This window comes from Anabas testudineus, chromosome 21 (genome assembly GCF_900324465.2).
Source record: "Anabas testudineus chromosome 21, fAnaTes1.2, whole genome shotgun sequence".
In the NCBI taxonomy this organism is placed as follows: domain Eukaryota; kingdom Metazoa; phylum Chordata; class Actinopteri; order Anabantiformes; family Anabantidae; genus Anabas; species Anabas testudineus.
In genome coordinates this window covers 5654326-5677994 of record NC_046629.1, presented here as the reverse complement: position 1 = coordinate 5677994, position 23669 = coordinate 5654326, and the positions used below count along the sequence as shown (strand labels likewise).

The 23669-nt window shown below is 39.8% G+C and overlaps 1 protein-coding gene across 1 annotated transcript; it reads left to right on the top strand.

Moving 5' to 3' along the window:
* Window positions 1-1420: 1420 nt before the first annotated feature.
* wars2 (tryptophanyl tRNA synthetase 2, mitochondrial) lies at window positions 1421-22509 on the top strand. The gene is made up of 6 exons (XM_026375742.1): window positions 1421-1559; window positions 14029-14289; window positions 17029-17109; window positions 18288-18370; window positions 19181-19299; window positions 20642-22509. Exons 1-6 carry the CDS (start codon window positions 1437-1439, stop codon window positions 21088-21090), a joined length of 1116 nt encoding a protein of 371 aa, XP_026231527.1. The 5' UTR covers window positions 1421-1436; the 3' UTR covers window positions 21091-22509.
* Window positions 22510-23669: the final 1160 nt, after the last annotated feature.

Sequence of the window (23669 nt, the reverse complement as noted above, 5' to 3'; positions counted from 1 at the left end):
GTATTCTGCAAATGCAACCAGATGCAAAAGGTGGAGGGAAAAAAATCAGGAGCAGATGTTTGTGAAACAAGATGTCTCAGGGACTGTGAACAGCCAGTGTGCCCTGCAAACATGTTGTAACCTTAGCCTGCGTGTAGCATAATCACTTATAGTACTGTATGTATATCGCCACTTTGTAATGAGGGAAGGTATGGAATAGTTCTGCAGCTGCTCTCTGGGAAAGTTCAGTTGTTAAGGAAGCAGCCGAGCTAGACACAACACCACCCAATTAACATAGAGACGTCAGATAATAAGGAAACCGCACATGTCTGACACATTTCTATAGCCTACTGTACATGTTGTGGTGGGAGAGTGTGTAACTGCATATCTTCCATTTCCATAGGCTCACACATACATATCAGTGCAGGCAGCTGGTGTACAGTTCAGCTAGTAGAGCCAGATATTTGTACTTCACTTTAAGCAACTGTCTTCAAGATCCCTGTTTTCTTATTTTATTGGAGCTCAGACTGAATGACTGTGTGTTTCTGTATTGAAATGTGTAGAAAAAACTTCAAAATCACCAGACATGGGACAGATCATTGTAATCCAGAGTACTGTTATACCACTCAGCTAAAACTTTACATTGAAACCCACGACACATTAATACTTTAAACTAAAATCTGTAACTCTGCATGTTGATAACCCTTTTACCGAAAGTAGAGGTGGCAGAGAAGCTGTCAATCTTCTTACTACTGAACATAATTATGAAAAAAAGTTTCTCACACTCTTATTTTAGTTTGTCTTAAGATAGAAACTCAAAATGAAATTAAATTAGTGAATGAATTAGGACAGGCAAAGCGAGAATTGGCTGCTGAACAAAAAATAAATAAAAAAATGATGGGGAAAATAAACAACTGATATAAAATCTAAAGGAAATTAAATAATATTAAATAACTTTTAAATATTAATATAAATAAAAGGATTACACTTTAAGAGGCACCCATCATGCCCAGTGTCTACTGTACAAGCCTGTGGGGGCAGTGCTATGATCTGGGGTTGCTGCAGTTGGTCAGGTCAAGGTTCAGCAACGTTATGAACCCGATAGAATGAGGTCAGCTGACTACCTGAATATACTGAATGACCAGATTGTTCCATCAATGGATTTTTTCTTCCAGGAGTATGGGATTAGGTGAAAAATTAATGCAGCTCTGGGCAGAAAAAAAATCGCAGAAGCTTATAAATGAAATAATGAGTGTGTGACTTTTTTACAATATGATATTCACATTTGTCTCTTTTAGTTATGACTAAATAAAATTAAAGAAAAAATAAATGATGAATCATCTATCAACAAAACGCCGTGATCGCTCTGAAACAAACAAATTTCACTTTGGGTTTGTCACCTTCACTGTCCGCATTTATGAATCGCTGTTAGTTTGTCCTTTCAGAGCCACCGTAGTATGAGGTCACGATCCAAGATGGCGCTCCCTGTGCAGACTAACATGAAACATCTCTTCAGGTTCATTCAGAAGTTAACTTCTCCGAAAAGGTTGTTTTCCGCTGGAGCCTGTCCTGAAAACAAGGTACGTACTGCGGTGAAAATGTTTTTAACTGTGGAGTTTGGTGTCACAGCTCGAAGAAGCGACTTCGAGCCGAGAGAGTTTATGTGAACGATTAAACTGAAACTAGATTTCTTTTTTTGTTTGTACTCAGTGTGTTCACCTGTTCATCCACCAGTCGGGTTTTAGCCTCTCGTGTAAAGATTTTCTGAATTGCAGTGCTGGTATTGTTTATTTACAATGAGGGGTCCTAGTTACATGATGCCAGTGGAGAGCATGTTGTATGTCTCTCGGTTAACTACCTGTTATAATAAGTAGTGACCTTTTCAGCAGGTGTGCTAACTACTGTAGTGTAGAGGTGGTGTGCTGTGCCTAAAATGTGTTTGTAGCTGAGACATCCCTAAAAAGAAGCATATACAACTTTTGCTAGATATTTACAATCAACTGTAGTCTAATTGTGGCAAACTATTTTTGAAAGACAAGAAAATGTTATGGTAAAACTGGATGTTTGTTGGGGAGAAAAGGCGGAAATAAATCCCTGTAAGACTGCAGAGGAGCTACAGGAGTGCTGGTGCACAGTTACATGCTTGTCAGTAGCAGGGTGCAGCAGTAGGTGCCATCTTTTGCCCTGCTGGGACTTGTTGCTGCACAAACTGGACCTACACGAAGAGATCAGAAGCAAATCTCATAATCTGATGTCTACAGAGGAAGATCTGAATAGGCCTGATGGTTTTGGAAACAAGTGCTGTGGGCAGATGAAGTTAAAACTGAAAGCAACGAACTCACTCCCATGATATAACATGAGGATGGAAGTATTCTTCCTTAAAGTTGTGTAGAGACAAACTAAATACTAAATACCATAAATTTTATTAGTTACACAAAAACGTCTTCAAACTGATTAGAAACGCCTATAACAGCACAGTGATTTAAACCATCGCTTCAAAATCCACCATGAACTACTTCCCACACACAATCCCCTGATTTAAACAGAACTAAATACTCTCCAATTCACCAAACACATTTGTTTTCATTAAACTACAGTGCACTGTTGTCTATTAGTAAAATTGATTAAGTTCTTATTGCATCTTTAGTATCTGCACTGTGCTCTGAGCAGGAAGTCTAACACTATATAATAAATAAATTATAATAATAAATAAATATACAGTCTATTTGCAGTCCATTGCTTTCAAGTGCAAGTGTGTCAGACTGTCAGTATTAGTCTAAAACTGTTTTTAAAAAGTAAAGACATGCAGAGAATACTTGTGAAACTGCAGCAGGATTTAGGTATTTACAGCAGCTGCATTTAGTTTGACAGCACAAAGGGTTTTCTGAGACTTTCAACCTCAGCAGTAGCCGTCAGCCTTGGTGTTCTGACTGAAGTTCCTGTTTCTCAAAGAAGAGATGAAAGAAAAATGGCTCTACCATATCATGGTTAAACCAGTCCAGTCCATGGAGAAGAGGCAGCCTGGGAAATGGAGGAAATCAGAAACTTAAGTTGAGCTAAACAAAGAAAATTATAACAATTGTTTTTGCATAAAAATTTGACTGTAGCTCTTTGTAGATTTTACAAAGCTGAAAAATCACAGTTATTGGTTGATATCAGGATTTTTTTTTACTTTACAGTTCCTGAATGAGTTTGTTTAAATTTAAAGTTAGTTTAAATAGTTTAAATTACACCTGTCTTTACTTTAACACACAACCTTCTTTTACTTCAGTAGCTTTTGTTTGTAACTATGTTTTCCATACTCTGTCTTAATTTTACTCTGTTCAGTTTCCTTTTCCAGTCTTAAATGTGACATCATATCCTCAGTAGCTCCTCAAGTTTAACTTTTTACTTCACTGGATTTAAACAACGCACCTACTACAACTCTGCTTAGGGTTTCCCATTATTGCACGGCTGCCTCTGAGACGCAAATGGGGTGTTAAGGCAAACAACGAGTCTCCTGGGACACATTAAAATAACCAGTGTGTTTCAGTACGACAACAATTCTAATTACTGAGCTGTTCTTGCATTACGAATCAGCTAGAAACTTCACCCATCTGCCCAAAGCCCCGTTGCTGGTTGATGTATGAGCTGTAATGCAGTATGCATGTTGACCGCCAACCCGTCTGTATTTTGTTAAGGCAAAGTCTCTGCAGAGGTTGGAGAGAGGTGTGTGACGAGAGGGGAGAAAGTAGGGGGGGCTCAAAAAGCATCACAGCAGTCCTTCATTACCAGCAATAACAGGAGAATTGAAGTGTTGGTTTTCATTTGTTTTAATTTTCTCCAAATGTGGACGACTGAGTGCAAACACAGGCACGCTCACAATGCTCCGAGGTGTGATGTGCGTCAAACAAGATGCTTTTTTTGGGAGGTTTTTCTGCACTGTGCAAAATGTGTTTAAAAAAGAGAAACTGGACCGCAACAAACCAGTGCAAAGACGAAGTGTGACCTTTGTCAGATGTTTTAGAATTTTGTTCAATGTTGACAATAACGTGATAATAACTTGTAGTAATTTGCCAACATGACTTGAGCAGAGGAGAAAACTGCTGTCAGCTGTTATTTTATTTTTATTTTTTATGTTTTAACTTGGGGAAACAAAAAAAAAAAAAGTTTTCTTGTGATGCATTAAGTGTTTTGTGCTTGGACGGTTGTAGTGTTATTGTCATTAGCGATTTATTATTGGTCAGTTCTGTCCTCCAGTAATTATTGAAGGAATACTAAGCTAGAATGTTTAGGCATAAGTATTGTTATAAAGCTTTATCGTGTCTCCTAAAAGTTATGATCCTATCATTCCTATCATCATATCACTTATGCCAAACAAGCAACTTAATCACTGCCTGTATCACATTTAGAGGCAATTATTTTTGTTGTTGTTTTGTTTTGTCTTTGTTTTTGTGTGTGTGCTTTTGAATTTGCCAATTCCCTAACTTCAGTCACAGTTGATTTGATTTTATATTAATGTATACAGTTGATTTTCCTTAACTTAACCAACTGCAGCAAGTTCACAAAAGTTGAATACTTTCAATGTTTTATCATATTTTTTATATTAATTATATAAAAAATCTTTTATTTTTTTTCCTTTATATATATATATATATATATATATATATATATATATATATATATATATATATATATATATATATATATATATATATATATATATATATATATATACTCCTGATTATTCAGCTTTATAGAAGACTAATGCTGAAATGGCAGACCCCCTTTTTGTGTGAATGCAGTGGCTGCTCAAAATTAATAAGACATAGTGTTGTTTAAAATTGAGTGACAAACTAGTCTCAGTCTTAAATCAGAGTTGATAATTCTTGATGACAAGGCAAAACAAAGGTGATGGTGAAGTGCTGCATAATTTCATTTACTCTGAGTAGTGAATTCAGTCAGTGTAGTTTTGAGTTTAAGTGTGTGTTTGAAGAGCGTGTCCTCCCTAGAGCCCCGCTGCTCTACACTAACCTCTAGCCCGTTCAGCCGTCTCTCGCCTGTGGTCCCATTATTGTCTGATATCAGTCATGTCAACTCGGGGCTCCAGGAAAGAGGAAGTGACTTCTAATTTGCTTCTCTGTTCTCCTTCACTCCAAATTCACTGAGTCGGGTGTCAGCTAAAACCATTAGTGCAGCTCCCGCACCACATGGGAGAGGCTGGCGAGAGTGAGGAAACACGGCCTCTCCTTTGAGGATGTTCATTAACTGCCCTATTTATTTTCAACTGTCAGAAAAACCACTAATTCTCAACAGTCTGCTCTGTGTAATTAGGTCTGTCGTAGTCGTTCTCCAGCCAGGACCCTCACCCAGATTCTGTGCACGTTACCCTGTTCTTAAAACTATCCCATATGTCAACATATTCCTTTTTCTTTTATTCATATCTAGCCAAGTCGAATTACCAAAACTGCCTGTAGACATGTACCCACAGTGGCACCAGGGGAGTCTTACTTGTTTTGATCCAGCACATTTTGCTGAGCGTCTGACATTTTTAATTAAAACGTACCAAGTATCTGGTATCATGCCTTTGAGGTGCACACAAGTCAACAGACGCTGCTTTTGCAGCAGGAAATGACTGGACTCTTCAGAAAAGCTGCTGCTGGTGGTTCGCTCTGAGTGTTACCATAATTATAGATTGATAATTTATGAGGTGTGTGCTGCTTATTTTTTGCTCTGTTGTGACTTTTATGTGTTTTACAGGTACTATTAGCGCTTGTGTCAGTCATTTGTTTCCTGTAAGTGAAATGAAATTAAACATGTTCATTGTTAACACAGGCGGCGAAGGAAGTGGTTAAATAAAACTATTGGAAACAGTTTGGAAGGACTGACTGCATGGAAACAAGTAGCTCTGACATGACTGTGTTTATCTAACAGTGAAAAAAGTTACATATAATTTAAGCTAGTCTTGGCTTTTCCAGCTGCACACAGCTGCTCTACATGTGATCATGGACATATTGTAGGCAAACTGCTTTGGTCTCAACAGGCCTTAACTCAGAGTACAGTGTTACAGTTTCTTAATCCTTGTTTGCATGAAGGAACCAGTTGTCAGTAGCTATCATTAAAAAGGTGTTGACATTTATTTTGTATTGTTTTTTATATGCTGTGCTCACGTGTCATATTCACTGCAGTCAAAACAGTCTTTTGGCAAGGCGGGGGTGTCATCTGCAAAACTCGCATCCCAAAACGCTGCATTAGCCAATCATATACGTACAAGCTTTAGTTTCTTGTGTTTTAGTTTGTTTGTTTGAAAAAGAAAGGGCTTCTGTCATTTGGAAATGGTTTGGCAGCAAAACATGTGAATCAAAGATCTGTGATTCGCGAGTTGTGTTTGAAACTAACCGCTCATACACAAACGCGACCAATGTGAGGAGAGATTCAGCCAACAACAGCAACAAACTCTGTTAATTTGTTTGCCAGTGGTACTTTCTATAATCGGAGCTGGAAGAAAGTGATAGAGGCTTTGGCATTTGCTTCATTCAAAAACATGATGCCATTTAGCCACATTAAAACAAAGGCTGGTGGCTGGTTACATCCTGTAACTCGGTTTTAGTTTGGTTTAGTAACACTGTGTCTGCCCTGGTTCTCTAGGCCGTATGCTGATGTGACTTGTGGCCTAAGGATGTTGATTATTTATACTTTTGCTTATATTCTTAATGCAAACATATTGCATATTACTGTGATATATTAAGCCTGTATCGCCTTTAATTTGAATGCCTGAATTGAACTGAACTTTACTGTGGCAATATTGTGTGATACTGTATTGATTCAAAACCCTGTCTGTTGTTATTTTTAATTAATAATTTAAACACAAACTCTAGGCAGTGATTCATTTTATGTTGTTTAAACTCCAGACCACTAGATGGCAGTGTTATGCATGTTGAACTTTTTATGTTTTAACTCAGAATGTATGCGTATGATTATTATATTATCACATTTTTATTAAAATTACATTTAAAAAAAAGCAATATATAGACTATAAATTAAATAGTTTCCTAAGTACATTTTGTATTTTCTGATTCTTGGCAAAACACTGCTCTGTTAACAATTAGTGTAAATGGAAAGTCACAAATATAATATTGAACATATTTAAAGTGTACCCAGAATTTTGAAGTACAACATTCAGTTTTTTTAGTAAGTAGTAGTGGCGCTTCGCAGCTCAGAGCACTTGGCTGGGGTCTTTCTATAACCTAACACGGTTATTAAAGAGTGTGGTCTGACTTAATATAGAAAATATAACTTGACGCACAATGTGTTTATTGAACTTTAAACAAAATTACATTCTTTCCTTATTATTAACCACAGTACTTTTCTTGCCTAAAACCAACCACACACTCTGTGGTTGAACTCGGTCCTGTGGTTTGTCAACCTCCTCCCATTGTACGCCCTGCAGTTGTCTCTGGTAATTAATTTAGCTTTGATTCATTAAAACATACACTGAATCTGAACACAATCATAATATGATTACATCTGCTACAATAATATAATGTGTCGTTAAATCTGAGGGAAGTTAAATCTGAACTGTGGAAGCATTAGTTGGCAAAACAATTTTACCATAAGGTCTATTTATTAGTTGTTAGATCTTAAGGCGTCAGTTTCATGAAGGTAATATGATACGATATCAGTTGTCATTGTTTGGCAGTTCCCATAAAGTAGAAAAGTCATTAAATATTTAGTTCCTAATGAGCCAGATTACGGTTTCCTGTCTCGAGGAGGCTGCTTCTCTAGGTAACCCCCCCCCCCCCCGTACGCCCCACCTCAGGCCACATTGAAATCTGGATCCTTCAGAAGCTGCAGCCTGTTAGAGCCAGAGTCTGGGGCTGCCTTCCCTGCCTGGTTATTTTTGGAGCACCGTCGGGCCCTGTCTGCGGGGAGTGCTGTTTTTGAAGGGCCTCCAGTCCCATTAATCAGCCGAGGGACCCCACGGCGTGAGCGGGCCCCGAGCCCTGGCCCGCCACACTGCAGCATTCTGTTCTTCTACCCCCGCTCTCCGCACAGTGTGAAGCTCAGAGGAACCTCATCAATCTCACCTGTCCCACACGTCAACCGCAGATTTAATCAAACGCTCCTTTTGGACCTTCCCCTCTGCTCCCCCTCTCTGGGAGGAAAAAAGGAAAAAAACTTGTCTTGACTGTAGTAACACTTTTATTCTTATTTATTTTTTTACCACTTTGCCTCCTCCATCACATTCTTTTCCTTTTTTTTTCTTGTGTTATCTGCTGCCCCATTTCTTCTCTGCATGCATACACATTCCTGTGTGCATGTTTTCTCTGTGGACATATGCACTTTGTTTCCAGCTGTGGTATGTTCCCACCTTAGCCAAACACACACACACACTCACATTTTTAGGGATAAAGAGGGGTGTAATACAGTAAGCCCCATTTCCTTTTTGATACCTCAGTGAAGTGCAGCTCTGTTGGTCGCCATCGTTAACAGGTCCCAAAGTGAGAGGAAGACAGAGATGAAGAACGATAGAGAGGAAAAGCAGGAGCTGTGTCAAGGTGCATTTCAGCAGTGTTAATGGGGTGTGTGTGTCACTCAGGACAGAAGAACAACACTGGATCCAGTGTGTCGAACGCTCAGTGGGAGAGCCACGAAAATGCTCCATCTGTAGGTCCATCTCGATGCGCTCCAGCCACGGTCAGATCTGGACGTTTTCCTTGGCCTACAAAGAGCTGATAGTAATTCACAGCGGGGCAAGCGGTGATTCTCCCAGAGGTGGTTTTGAGATGTGTTGAAATTGGCGCAGTGAAATGATGGGGACCGTTGCCACCCCCCACTTCTTCCTCAGTGAGAGAGATGTCAGTGTGCCACTCCAGGACTCCCGGTCTCTGATATGATGTATGAGCTCCGAAAAGCGGCCCAGAACAGATCAGAGAAGAGAAATCCACTGTTTTGCAAGTCTGAGCCCAACCAAAACTGTGACTGTGATTAATAACACGCAGCAAAGCGAGACTGTAGGTCTGGACATGCTCGACGCTGCAACCTCTCAACAATAGCTCGATTAATTCTTTACCAACATGGCATCTTTACGGTTTAGGATAAAAGTGCTGGACAGTTGACAAAACATCTAAACAAAACTATAATATAACATTACATCATGTTGTTTTTATTCTGCCGATCATTAAATTTATAGTTGCCTCTGGAAAACGATAGGTTATGCATGATCACATGGTGTGTGCAGGGTTTTTGTGTATTTATGTTTAGTGCATTGTTTATACATCTGGACCCGTGATTGAAGCCATTTCTTACAGTGACCAATATACTACTGAGTAAAGAAAGCAATATTCAAACAGGCCATGAGATGCATTTTAGTGTCCGGATATATGGAAGATTTTTTTTTTTTTTTTTACTATAACTTCTGCATGATCTCATTTATGATAAAACATTTTGTCAGATCAGTTCAAGGAAAGTGCAGTCTCCACATTGTTCCAGCTTTTTGCAGGTCCATATTTTATTTCACTGTTAGGTGTTAGGTGAATGTTTTGGCCTCTACAGAAGGAGTTACTTAGATTAGAGAAAGATTCGTAAAATCCCTGTCCTGTGAAACTACACACTGAATATGTGTTGGAGTTCTGTTCAGTTTTTCCCCAGTGCTATTTCTCATCCTCACACATTCTTCTGAGGATGTAATTTCATTGTATCTTGCACTGAAATGATGAATTTGTTTTCTTTCCCAGGGTTCTGAAAGTCTTTAAAGAGAAAAGAGAAATGTTTCCTGGAACCATATTTTCTCTTAAATGATAGGAAATCCAGGACTGATTCTTTTTTTTATTTGGCCTTGACTGAACTGAATCCTTTCCAGTTGACTATTGTTTTACGTTTAATAATAGAGCTTATACACAAGATCTGCTCACATTCCTGTTTCTTTTTTTTCATGAGCTGTCTGATCGTTTTCTTTCCATCAGCGTTGATCCTTGATGTGAGCTGTCAAATTCATATAGACAGACACCTTCACAGCTTCTCTCATGTTGATGTAGGCAATGACTATGACACGTGTGGACGTATGTCTATGTTTGCACATGACCACCATCCCTACAGAGATTACCATGCACATACACGCATTGACAAATGAGCACTTTTTCCCGGAAAGGTAGTGCAAGTGTGAAAACATGGCTTTTTAGTGTATCTAACCTTTTGGCTGTTGGTGTTAATGTCACACACACACGGTGCATAACGCATTCAGCATATGGCAGATGTGAAGGAAGGAAAGCTTTCCTCACTTTAGTGACAATGTATGACAACGTTGTGCCTGTCAGTGTAAAATATGAGCTTTAATATGAGCTTTCCTAAGCAACAAGTGCACCTTACAGAACTCTGAAAATGCTGCCAACGTCTTAGTACCAGATACCAGAAGGGCACCTTCAGAGGTTCATGCCTGGATGGGTAAATGCTGTTTTGGTATTAGGGTTGGACTTGTTTAATATTATGCAAGAGGTTTTATTGTTGTGGCTGATCTGTTTAGCTCAATGCAGTGTTTTGCACTGGACACATTCAAGTGTGTTGTGCCAAAGCCCAATTAGTCATAGTGCAGCAGTTGTTCATCAAAAGCCGTCAACGACAAAACACCTGTGTTTCATGATGTGCTGACATCATGAAACGCAACATGCTTGGAATATTTCAACCACTAGAAAATAGTCCTGTGACCTACAACACATAATAACTTCATATAGAGGTCTGAATACTGTCTCCAGGTTTGCTCAGCAGATATATAATTAAATAAGCAGAACAATCAAATTATTTTGGCATATAAGTAGTCAAATTGTTGCTCCTTATTTTATATCTTAAACCATCTAATAGGAAATAAAGCACTCTACACGTATGTGAATTAGTATAATCCATGGGAAAAGAAAGCTAAATGATAATAGTTTATTACTTTTGGCTTTGCAGGGCCGTATTCATTACAAACATTAACTGCTTTACAACATTTGCCTTCTCCTCTTTCATCATGCAGTAGCTGATTTACTTTCTTGCGTAACCTACTTTCTCATCCAACAGCTACAGAAGCACATGTTTAGAGACACTTTCCTTTGACCAGCAGTAACATGGAGGTGTTTGGAGAAGCAACATGATGTGCGATAGCCCATGATTGCCCAGTGGCTAGTTAGCTGTGGTGCTGACTCTCATTTGACACCCGATTGGCTCAAATGACATCATTACCATGTCTGCATAGCTAATGGATTCCCCTGGGGGCCACAGCAGAGGGGAACATGCGTTTGCCATGTCGACTTGAGGTGAGAAAATACATGAGCCAGACTTGGGGCCCATCTGCACCCCAATCAATCCTGACACCTCTTAAGAGGCTATCAGCATCAGCGGTGCTCCAGTGCAATTACCCCGTCGATAATGACATAAGCACCCAGTTCCTTCCTGACTCTTTTTTTGCCGGGTAGCAACTGGCTCCCTGAGGCCAATAGTCTGAGACTCTGTGGACCAAGCTGGCCTCCGAGCAGTTGTTCTTTGATCCCTCTGGGCTGGAAAATGCCGAAACTCTGGGCAACGCTGGTGAGAGGGCAGCTGTTACCTGATCTCAGATGCTGTGCTGAGCCTGTCTGATAGTCAGATTGAATGTGATGGGGCTCAGCAAGCTGTCAAGATAACCACTCTCTGAACGGTGACTGAAGAGGATATCCTCTGAAAGCTTCAGGTTTAAATGATTAGTTATGATAACCTCAAGGAGAGCAACTAAGGAATATATTATCAGCAGTCAGATTTGAGGTGATAACACACAGATCCCATGAGGTTTGAGGGGGAAGAGTTGGAAAAACTCTTCTGTTAAAATGTCCAGCTGTTGATGTAGACAGCCCCTCAACACATGTTGAGCTAAAACAAACGTAACGTCGTCATTAGTGTGGGTTCTTTGTTTTGAAAATGATAGCAGACCATAACTGTGTCAACTTTAACACAAGGTTAGTTTTCATGGGTAGTTTATGAATTTAACAAGAGGCGTGTGATATTAATTAAAAAAATATCTGGACACTTTCTGCCATTATCTGATTGTTGATAATCAAATGATAATGGCAAAATGTGAAACCTGCTGGTTATGCACCATAGTTTGGAAACATGAACCAAACATTACAGGCAGAGCTGTTGGATTGTGATATCTTCAGCCGGACAGTTTGTGTATATTGAGTTTAAAAGATTCAAAAGATATTTGAAACCATCTCTCTCAGTAGTATGAATTAACACCATGTCTCTGACAGTGTTTGTCGCCATCTGAGTGTGGTTTTGTGCTTGTACCTCAGCTGGCTTCAGTCTGTCGTGACCAGTTGACTTCTGAAGCTTTTTATATTGTTTATATTTTGTGCACTGGTTAGTTTAAATTTCTAAATGTGATGTGAATGCAAGTGCGTAATTTCTGTGTCGAACTGTTAAATGTTATGTTGTAAATTGCATTTTTAACTTTAGCTATTTAATTTTTGGTAGCTACACTAACTTGGCTTATGGGACATTGACTGACCTGCACCATGGTAGCACGCTGCATCCATGCTCAGAGCATCATTCATTATCAATGTGTCATGTAGCTACTAAGCTACATGTCAAATGCAATGAGTTTTTGTCTGTGGACTCGTGTTTTTATCTGTGGATTGCTAATCAGTTACACACTTTGTTAAATCAACAATGAAGATATTATTGCACATACATCTCAGGAATTTTAAACTAAATGCAGGAAAAGCTGATCATTACAATGTCTACTTCCAAATAAACAAAAGTATGTTTAAACATGTTGCATAAATTCCGTTACTGTCACAGAAAAACAGCAGCATGTGAAATAATTCACCACCTTTTGTTTGGGTTTGTCTAGCAGGGATGTATATTCCAGAAAACCTGTTTAGCAAGATCCGGTTAGTTTTTTTTAAAGCTGCTTTTACTTGAAACCTGCTCTAGAGGTTGTAGAACTAATGTAAAATGCTAACTGTAGTGCCAATGGAAGTTGTTGTTACCTCCACCCAGCTCCACACTCTAACAAAGACATGATCCCTCTCCAGCCTTTTACCTGTTACTGTGAGCATCCTGCCAAACCACAGCACAACACCTCTGCATCCCGGCTTGTGGGCTCTTCATTTGTGTTGCCCAGATGTTGAACACTGTCTTTCTAGTTGCCCAACGAAAAAAGAAGGAAATAAAAAACTGTTCCTGTCTGTGTCTTTGTGTTTTTTATGCTCTACTGAAGCCTTAATCTACCGTGTAAAGACTTTGGTGAAGAAGCCCTAGATTTTAGATGCCAGTGTGGTTTCATGTCTCATGACAGGTGCCCTCTAATTGTATCATGTGGTGCTTGGTGTCACAAGCAGTGGTTACGACTCCCTTCCAGCAGGGCAGAGTGAAAGCCAATGTTCAGAGGAGTCGGCCAGTGCCGGAAGAAATAAGACGGTCTTACCCGACCAGTCTTACCCAACACAATGATCTCCTTCGTTCCTTTAGAGCAAGTCAAAAAACTGCTGCTGTCTCAAATCCACCTCTGAAAATACGGCTCAGACTTTAATGCTGGTGATGTGGCGGCTGCATGTAGTGTGGTAAATCTGACTTCTCAATGTGTCTCTGTCTTAACACAGGCCTTGAAGTTGATTACACTGATAATTAGGTGTTATTGTTGGCCAGTGAGGTGATGCATTCTTTGGGAGAGAACAGAGGTGATAGCCATGGAGTTAGCATCCCAGAAATACAAGACTGCTGCTGGCGTCCAACCTGCCAATAGTTGAACACTGACACTTCAGTCTCTGCAGGCTTCTTTCTAGTTTCTCACCTTTTCACCTTCGCTCTCTCTTTCTCCAAACTCTAATCTCACCTCACTTCACTAGTTTTCACAGCCTTTTGTGTCATTATCTTTTTCTCTTGTTGTTAGTTTAAGTTTTAAATGAACGAATATTTGCTGCATGATGTTATAGACATGATCTTTATTTTTAGAAGTTCAAGTACCAATGAAAGTGTGACAAGCAGTCATCTTGTTTGTATTTTACTAATTGAAAATATTAATTAAAATAATAAAATTTACAAAATGATCTTTTCTAGTTGTCTCCAGGATGTGGACGTGTTTTTTCTGGGATTCAGCCGACTGGCGTGCCCCATTTGGGGAACTATCTGGGTGCTCTGGAGAACTGGGTGGCCCTGCAGGACCAGTATCCTTCAGTGCTGTACAGCATTGTGGACATGCACTCCATCACCCAGCCTCAGGACCCGAACCAACTCCGGAGCAACATAATGGACATGGCGGCCAGCCTGCTGGCCTGCGGCATTGACCCAGAGAGAGCTGTACTCTTCCAACAGTCTCAGGTGAGTCGGTTAATCAGTACTAATGAATGGTTTCAGCACTATTTTATTTAGTGTGTCTGGTCATATCTTAGCTTGACTACAGCATTGTCTTTCTGATGGTTTCACCAGCTGCACCATCAAACACCTTCAGGTCATCCATAATGCAGCAGCACGTCTCATTTGTGACACGTTACACCACTTTTCAGATCTCTGCACTGGCTTCATGTAGCTGCTGCATCACGTTCAAAGCCCTGACTGTTGCCTACAGAGTTGTCAACTCAACAGCACCGGTTTACCTGAACTCCCTCATGCACCCACCCACCTCTGCACGCTCAGCTGTCTCACTCTCACTCTCTTCTCTTCCAAATCTTACTCTTTTTTTATTATTTTAGGCCAAATTTCTGCACATTATTTTACACGTTTCCTACAGTTACCCAACAAAAACTTAATCAATGCTCCACTGGAGTCGTGTAAAAGTATATGCGAGTGTCCCTTTTGTCAGACTTCGTTCCCAAGTTTGCTTATTTCATTTAGATCACCTGATATTTACCTGCTGGGCATCCCTGATTCCTAACTGTATGCTACAAAAGCGTAAAAACCCACACTACTATAAATTGTCATTAAGTCCTGATTCAGCCACGTAAAGAAACTGAAGAATAATGAAAAATTCAGTGTTTGCAGCGCACAGCAGATCCCAGATTTCAGGGTTAAATTCAGTAAGGACGGGGAGAGAAACCACAGCTGTTTGTTTCTGCCGTGTTGTTTTCTTGCAAGTTTAGAAGTTGAAGTGTATGTGTGAGATAGTTCAAATGCGTTTCTCTACCAGTCCTGCACACACACATATTCAGTCCTATTTTTATTCCTGTTTAGCTTCATGCCACATAACTTGGCAGTGAGGCGACTCTCCTGTTCAACATGCCTGCTCCACATGTAAAAATACGATGACTGGCCAAAGAAAATACTCAGCTTCATTTGGAAGAGGGAGAAAAAAAGAACTGAACTGGTGACGAGCTGAAGTCAGTGCATCAAAAGTGAAGTGAATGAATCAGCAGATCCACAAAACCTCTGGGTTTCATAGAAGTACTGAGGGTGGGGGGGTAGATCTACTGTGCTGGACTGTTCTCTAAAGTCCCCTTTTGAAGGTCATGCTCGCTGTCATGGCTGTATAAGTCACTATCAATGTCATGCCCACATGATCCGTAACATAAGCATATCTCTTGTTGCGGTGCGTTTTTGCCATGCAGCGTGAATGGAGGCCCTGTTCTTCCCAAGCCTTTAAATATCTGAGTTTTATTGCACTTCAAACCATATCCATCTCTTTCTGCGCTGTCATCGACATCTGTCCCATCTCTTGTCTGTCTGCAGCGTGTAATGAATACCGACCCCCTACATGCTAGCCTGAAATCCTGGTTTATGTCCCCGCTGTCTGGTGTTGACGTCACGGTCCGCAGAATGCTTTTCAAGCAACAAGAGAAAGAGAGGATGGCAACGCAGCCAGCGTCCATAAACTTTAATTTGCTGAAGCAGAAGGATATTTCCTGCGTACCCACACACATATTTCTTTTCTTTTCTTTTTTTTTTTTTTTACATTCACAACAGCCTCCATGAAAGCAGATATGTTAGAGTTAATTTACCACTGCCAGATGCTCAAGCGATACTACATTAGCCTTCACCTCTTCATTTCTCCACAACATGTTGCTATTAATTTGTCCACATGCAAATAGGAAAAAACGAACACTAACCTAAAGCTAAACAACAGTTCAAGCAGATGGCGTGTTAATAATTCAGTGAAAGGCTGAATTGAGTTTGTAAACAAGCAACAAGGTAACAACATTGAATTGATGTCTATTTAAGTCTATTTGCAGTGCACCAGTGTTTATTAGCTAATTTTCAAGTAATTGGCTTCAGTAAATAAACTCTATGTAACCTCAGCTGATTAAAAATCAAATCAAGTTTTATTTATATAGGCTAACGCCGCATATAACAAATTTGCCTAAAGGGGCTTTATAATCTGTCCAACATGCTAACACCATCTGTTATCAGACCCTCGTACTGGAACGGGAACTAACTCCAACAAATAGAAGAAACCACAGATGCAGGATTGTTTTGTGCCCTCAAGACTCGTAAAAATTAATTAAAACAAAAGTTTTTACTGTTTCCTGTTCTATTAATGCACAAAAGTAGAAACAGGCAGAAACCCCTTAAGTTAATGTGAGAGTAGTGTTAAGTGGCTGAACACAGGTGTGTACACCTGTCCTTGTGAGAAGTGTAGGGCAGATTGAACGTACACAGTAGCAGTACACTTCTCTCCCACTTGGAGGCGCTAGGGGGGCACCCTCCTCTTCCTCCACCACAGCTGGATCATACCACACCCCTCATCCCTTCATATGTGTTTGTTTAAGCTGTCTGCTTAATTTATTTATTCTATTTATCTCTTGTATTCTTCTTTGTGGTCAGCATAATGCACACAGGCAGTTTGCATGTGTATATGCAGTGTGTACATATGAATACATTATCTGTCCTCTGTGTAAACGTGTAGTAAAACCCTGTTAAATATTAAATAGGTACTACTCTAACCCAGCATTTGAGATTAGAAATGAAAAGAGAGTTTTTTGCTGATGGATAGAAAAAGTAGTTAAAGTATTAATACTCAGATCTAGAACTGTCCGTGCCAGGTGGCCGAGGTTTCGGTTGCACACATGCAGCTTGTGTTGCTGTTGTTATAAAACATAACTTCGTCCCGGTCTCTCCACCCTGCAGGTGTCCGAGCACGCCGAGCTCTCCTGGATCCTCGGCTGTCTGACCAGCATGCCCCGCCTACGCCACCTACCTCAGTGGAAGGTGAGTCGTTAAGGTGTCCCACAGCAAACACGAACACGATAAGATATAAATATACACACATAGAAAAAAATTATCAGATAAATGACCAGTGAGTCTGTAGAGAAGCTTCAGAGGTAGCTGAAGTACAAATGGTAAACTTTGGTGAAGAAAACCTTTTTTCAAACAAACCTCTATAAATAATTTACAGTAAAAGTGGGTTGTGACGCTTTACAAGCCATAAAAAAATCGATTCTTGATTCTAGTTGAAATGCTGGACTCCTATAAGGTTATTAAGACGTATGTGAATAGTGCTTGTTGTTTAACCACTTCTATCACTATTTAAACATCTTTAGAATGACAGGAAAGAAACCAGGGAAACAGTGTCTGCTGGTTACTTACAGATACCAGAATGAAGTCATAGTTTACTTCCTGATGCACAGACTGAATCTCTTTTTTCTGATTAAACTGATTCCTGTGCACATAATCATAGATACTGTCACTGTGCAGCTGCATTGTCAATAATTTATTCTGTAACTTGGTCTTTTTTTCTGTACTTACTATATCATCAGAAGTATTTATTTCAATGCTGAACACAATTAAACCGGGAGGAACCCTCAAAATCCAGCTTTGAATCTTGCTGCAGTCTGAAGATGGCTCCTTTTTACAGTAAATTGCATATCTTGGCTTAATTATTGCATTTGGACCTCTTCATTCTCCCACACTGGTTCAGAATCATGCTGATTCGATTATCAGCACGTCTGTGCTTAACGTCACTTTAATAGATGCAAATTAAGAGCATTCCTTCTTCTACTCCCACTGAATTTCCGGCACTTATCCAGTATCCCTATTGTCAGCTCTATCGTTTTTATTCCTCTCTTTTGACTGCCAAAGGGCTTCTTTCAGTTTAAATACGTAATAAAGTGCAAATGAACCAGACGTTCCCTGTTCTTGTTCTTCGTTACTACATAGAAAACACCTTTATTTATTCACCACATGAACCAATCTGAATCACAGTGGAACAGGTCACAGGAGCTCATCCGTATCCTGTGTGTGTGAGAGCTGATGAGTCGTAAAAGTGAAAATGACTCTGTGTGGAGTGACGGAGTATTTCCCCTCTGTTCAGTCTGATTTTGATGTTCTTGTTATTTTTCTTCTTCCTGCTTGTGCTTCTTATTATTTTTGTCCATTTTTTACTCCAGATGAAGAGCAAACAAAGGAATGAAGGCAGCGTTGGTCTCTATACGTATCCTGTCCTCCAGGCCGCCGATATTCTCCTCTACAAGTAAGAACTCCATTCACACAAGACGTTTTCAGTCATTTATCCGTGTTTCCTCTCTCGTTACGGGTCGTGCACTGTGCTTTTGCTGAGGTTGTTGACGGCAGCCATTGTTACTGTTGGAGCGTACAGACATGTGCAGTCATCCTGCGTGTTCAAAAGCAGATTCATCTTTGTATTCGAAAGCCAAGGCCATTCTGTGTTTAATCTCAAAGAGAAACTCAGTCGGAAGTGGTTTGAATAATTGTCTTATAAATTAAATCCCAATGAGCTCTGTGTTTTAACGAGTGATGTCTTTTTAAAACTCTATTTTCTTGCGAATGCATGTGTTTAATTGTATTTTATTACTTCTGGTCTTGATCAGTTGAGTTGAACATGAAAATGTGCAGTGTGTGCATGGATAAATATGAAATGACAGAAACGTTTTAACGCAGTAAATGCCACATAAAGTGTAAATGTTATTATATTGATCATGAAAACTTATTTAGGTAGCATTTAGGTATTGATCTTTGTTGCCTGTGGCTGATCCAGAGTGATGTTCCCACTATGTGGCTGAAATTTATCGACACAGTTCAGCACAAGAAGTCAAGTGTTGTTGTTGAATTGTGTGATATTTGTTCCTGTAAAAATGTTGATAAAACTTCACCGAGCTACTCAAACAGCCAAAACTCCATTTCCTTTCAAAGACACTGATGGTGCAGAGACGACTCCATCTCTAGTGTCTCCGATTCGTGCTCGACTCTCGCTGCGTATTTCAGCTCTTGTTCTCTCACTCTGTAGCTGCTGATGATGTTTTGTTCTGGGATCTTCTCTCAGGTCCACTCACGTACCCGTCGGAGAGGATCAGGTCCAGCATTTAGAGCTGGCTCAGGATCTCGCTCGCATCTTCAACAACCGTTACGGAGACTTGTTCCCTGAACCCCGCGCTCTCCTGAGTAAGAACACACACACACGCATCAGTTTCACAGCTACAAATGATAAAAAAACGACGACTGGTACCAGCAGGGAGTAGCTTTTCATTTTTAGAGTCATATTTTCCATTAAAAATAAAAATCTGGTTGATTTGCATTGGAAACAAGGTTTCATGTACTTTCTGCACTGATAGGAAACGAGGAAGAGAGGTCAATAATATATAATATAATAAAGAATGTTTATGCTTTTGCCTTTGTTTGATTCTAGACAGTCGAGATACAGACAAGAAACACGGGGCTAGGATATAGGGGGCATCGCGGACGTTGTTCTTACCATATTTTATGGCATGAGCAGTAACCATTTAGCATTTGAAGTTTATTTAATGAATACTTTATTTTCAGTTCTCTAGTCCAGGACTATATCTGTTAAATAAAGAAGAATTAATGAAATGTCTGTTTTCAGAGTAGAGCGACCTACCACATGTTACAGTGAAGCGAAATTCTAGAGAATATGTCGTCTTTCAACAGAGAGTTAACAAGCAATAAAATGTTTTATTTTGAAAATATCTACTCATAGTTTTTACACACACACACACACACACACACACACACACACACACACACGGACCACATGTTCAGATCCCAGTTTCATTGTCCTTGATGATGAGTGTCATAAAAGCAAAAGATGCAGTCAAGATGCAGCTTTGATTGAAGAAATATTTTCTTCTTCTTGTATCACAGTAATAAAGTTATAATATATTAGGTGGGCGGCGTCCTGGAGATGACTTTATTTTAAGAGGTTTATTTTGTGCAGCCAGGAGCAATATTTGACGTGTGGATCTCATCTTCATTTCTCAAATGAAAGCTTCAAGTCACCACCTTCCGCTTTAAACCAAACCTAAATCTATCTTAAGATTTGTTTGAAATAAGAGAGTCTCAGAGGTGATGGACAGGACGTGGCATGTGGGGTGGATGTGGACGACTTGATGGGAAAGAAAAGAGTTGGAACTTAGTTGCAGCAGGAAATCCCACAGTATCATTACTTATAGTTTGTTTTCTATTTGTAAAAAGAACTAATCAGGTTTAAGGGGAACATGCAACCTTCACTTTCCACGTAAAATGTTCTCCTAACATCAACAACATCGAGAAACTCAGAGTCGCTCGTTGAGGTTCCCATCGCATGACGCTGTTTGGCTCGTCAGGCTAAATACAGGCTCCTCTAACTTCTGATTAGAGGAGAAAGTCACACGGTATTTAGCAGGAAGTGTTTATCAATCAGCACACTGTACTTACAAAGCTTAACGATATGTTAAAGTACTTTTATATTTTTAATATTTTGTTTCATCAGTCTGTTTTTCTTCCACAGGCTCCACACGAAAGGTCAAATCCCTCCGTGACCCCTCTGCTAAAATGTCCAAATCTGACCCCCAAGCGATGGCCACCATTACCATCACAGACTCTCCTGATGACATCGCCCTTAAGATCCGCCGCGCGGTCACCGACTTCACCTCTGAGGTCACCTTCGACCCCGAGACACGTCCAGGTGTGTCTAACCTGGTGACAATCCATGCTGCCATGGCGATGATCACCGTGGAGGAAGCGCTGTGTCAAGCCAGAGGTTTGGATACGGGAGCCTATAAGCAGCTCGTAACTGAGGCTGTGATCCAGAGGCTAAACCCCATCAGAGAGGAGATCGAGAGGCTGAGGAATGACCGGGATCATCTGGAGAAAGTGCTGGTTCAGGGGACTCACAGGGCCCGGGAACTGGCGGCCCCGGTCCTGAGAGAGGTCCGACAGCGTGTTGGATTCTGCTGAGAGGCAGCAAGGCTCGAAAAAAACAACTCCACGCTCAGTAGTTAACTACTGAAACCAATTATACTCTGATGACTGTTTGCTTTTTTATACCATTCAAGGGGAAAACTGGTGTTTAGACTGAAAACCGATTGTTGGAGGAACCTTTTGCTTTTCTGCCTTCTGCTTTTATCTCATTGAAATAAATGAGGAGGCTGCTTCACTTGGGCGAAGTGGTAACGTGGGTCTCAACCCAACAAAACAACAACAGAAGAGTTGTTCTAGGACGTTTACTGAGCACTCATTTTGAAGACGTTGCTGTTCATTTATCTGCCCGTTTTATCGGGTGTTTCATCAATATTCTTTTAATGCTCCTTAATTAAAATGTTGCACAGACAAACTTCTCTGCTGTCAAAATAATAATGAAAATCATTTTATTTGAAGAGATAAAAGCTACTTATTAAATTACACGTATTTGACTTTCACATTTAAAATACAACGAATCACAGAATAAAAGCAGATAAAAGATACTCAAACCAGATTCAGTGATGGTTCGACATGTGATTTATTTATTTTTTAGGGTTTGGAGGTTTCTGTTAACGCAACACAGTTTACAAAACAGAAAGAAAAGTAAAGGATAGATGGAAGAAAACTGCCCTACTCCTCCTACAGATGTACAAAACACAATATGTGTGAATAAATAAAGGTCAGACAGTTAAAAACGTGAAAGATTTTGTGGTGCAAAAATTAAAAGGAAAACGTGTAATAACTCACGTCATGGTTTTAAAAACCTAAAGTGAAGTCGTGTCTTTGTACTGCAGATCACTTCAGCGTGTATATTTAGTCTATTTCAGAGCTATAAGGACCGAACTGTTTACTGCTGCAAAATGTTTGAACAACATCCGGGCCACACTGAGATAATAACTGAGGCTCAGGAATGTAGTGTCAGCTCGGGTCAGTCTCCACACTCACAACATGTTTGTCTGTTACATACACTCAGCTGCCACTTTATTAGGGACACCTGTACAGTCGCACGAATCGGTGTAAAGAATAAATTAATGTACATGATTATTACTGAGGTCATCGTTAAGGGTGGTGTGTGTGTCGCACTGGCTGTTTCTAACTGTGTGGGCAGATGCTAGAAACACGTCAACGCCATCGTCAGCCGAGCTTCCACAATTACAGAACAGATACTTGTAGATGTTTTCTGCGTGTTTGGACTGTCGAGTTTTGTTTTTCTCCCGGAGCAGCTGCTTGTCACTCCACAGCTAAACGTCCTGCACTTTGTGGCTTCTGCAACTGAATAATTGTGCCACCTGCTGATTTCAGACTCTGCTGCAGGTCCAGTGTGTCACCTCGGCCTCCACAAGAGTTTAGAGGTAAAGATTTGAGCACGGACACTGAGGTGATTCAAAGGTGGAGGCTTTCTATTTATTTATTATTTACTCATTTTACTATTTTCAGTTTTTCATCCTTTTTGTCTCTTTGACTTTTATTATCATCCTGTGGCATCTTAAACTTTATTAATCTCACTTGTGCATCTCTGCCATAGGAAACAGACGCCTAATTAAAATAATACACACACTCAGCACAGTAACTGCACACACACGGTTACAATCATGTGTCCACAGTAATTAAACACACTCATTTCTACCCAACTGTAAAACCCTGCTGTAGTTTGGCTGTTCACAGGAACCCTCGCACATGATCATGTTAGAGAGACTATTTTACACCTGCAGTAATATGAGCATCGACATTAAGGTATTTATTTCATAAATTATATTTGCTTCCATTAATTTTGTCCATTCTTTAATTCCTTCTTGTCCTTTATTTTCCTGTCATCGTTCTTGTCTCCTCCTCTTTTGCCTCCTCCACACTATTTCGATTCCTCCCTCCTTGATTCCTTCTTGTTTTTCCTTCTCTACTGTTTCTCACCCACTCTTATTCTCGCTCGTTCACCATCCTGCTGCTGTTTATACAAAAAACCCAGATACAGAGAAGTCGAGACTTTTGTTGGCGCACAAAGTAAAATTAGAAAAGAAAAAGACGGAGACACGATAATAAGAGTTTGTAAAATCTTTAATAACAATGTTCTGATTAACAAACCTCATAAAGGAATTAAAAACAAGATTTTTCAATGCAGCTTTGCAAATAATTTAGTTCTTTGACATCTACAGTTTATAATATATTGTGGAAAGATTCAGGGATTCTCCAGCTGAAACCTGTTGTCTTTTAAAACACAGCAGACATTAAAACCTGTAGCTCTATTACGAAAGAAGGAAGCCGAACATCAAATCTGTGCAGAAACACCGCCAAGTTCTCTGGACCAGAGCAAAGACGCTGGAAACGAGTTCAGACGAGTCCAATTGTAGGATCCATGTTAGAAAACACTGAAAAACGTTTATTTTCTAGTTGCAATTTGGTCAAATAAACAAAAGTTCGTGTTAATTAATTTATCAGATCGTTTCCTTGTCTTCTCTATTTATTTATTTATTTATTTATTTATTTATTTAGTATCCCTGCAGGTTTAACTTTCTTCCATCAGGGTTTTAATTGAAAACGCACCTCTTCAGGATTATAATATACCTGCAGGGTCTCACACA

Excerpts from the sequence above, each read along its gene's own strand:
- wars2 (XM_026375742.1), top strand. The coding sequence starts at position 1,437 with ATGAGGTCACGATCCAAGATGGCGCTCCCTGTGCAGACTAACATGAAA. Across the intron at positions 14,290-17,028 it reads TACTCTTCCAACAGTCTCAG|GTGTCCGAGCACGCCGAGCT; the intron begins GTGAGTCGGTTA and ends TCCACCCTGCAG. Across the intron at positions 17,110-18,287 it reads GCCACCTACCTCAGTGGAAG|ATGAAGAGCAAACAAAGGAA; the intron begins GTGAGTCGTTAA and ends TTTTTACTCCAG.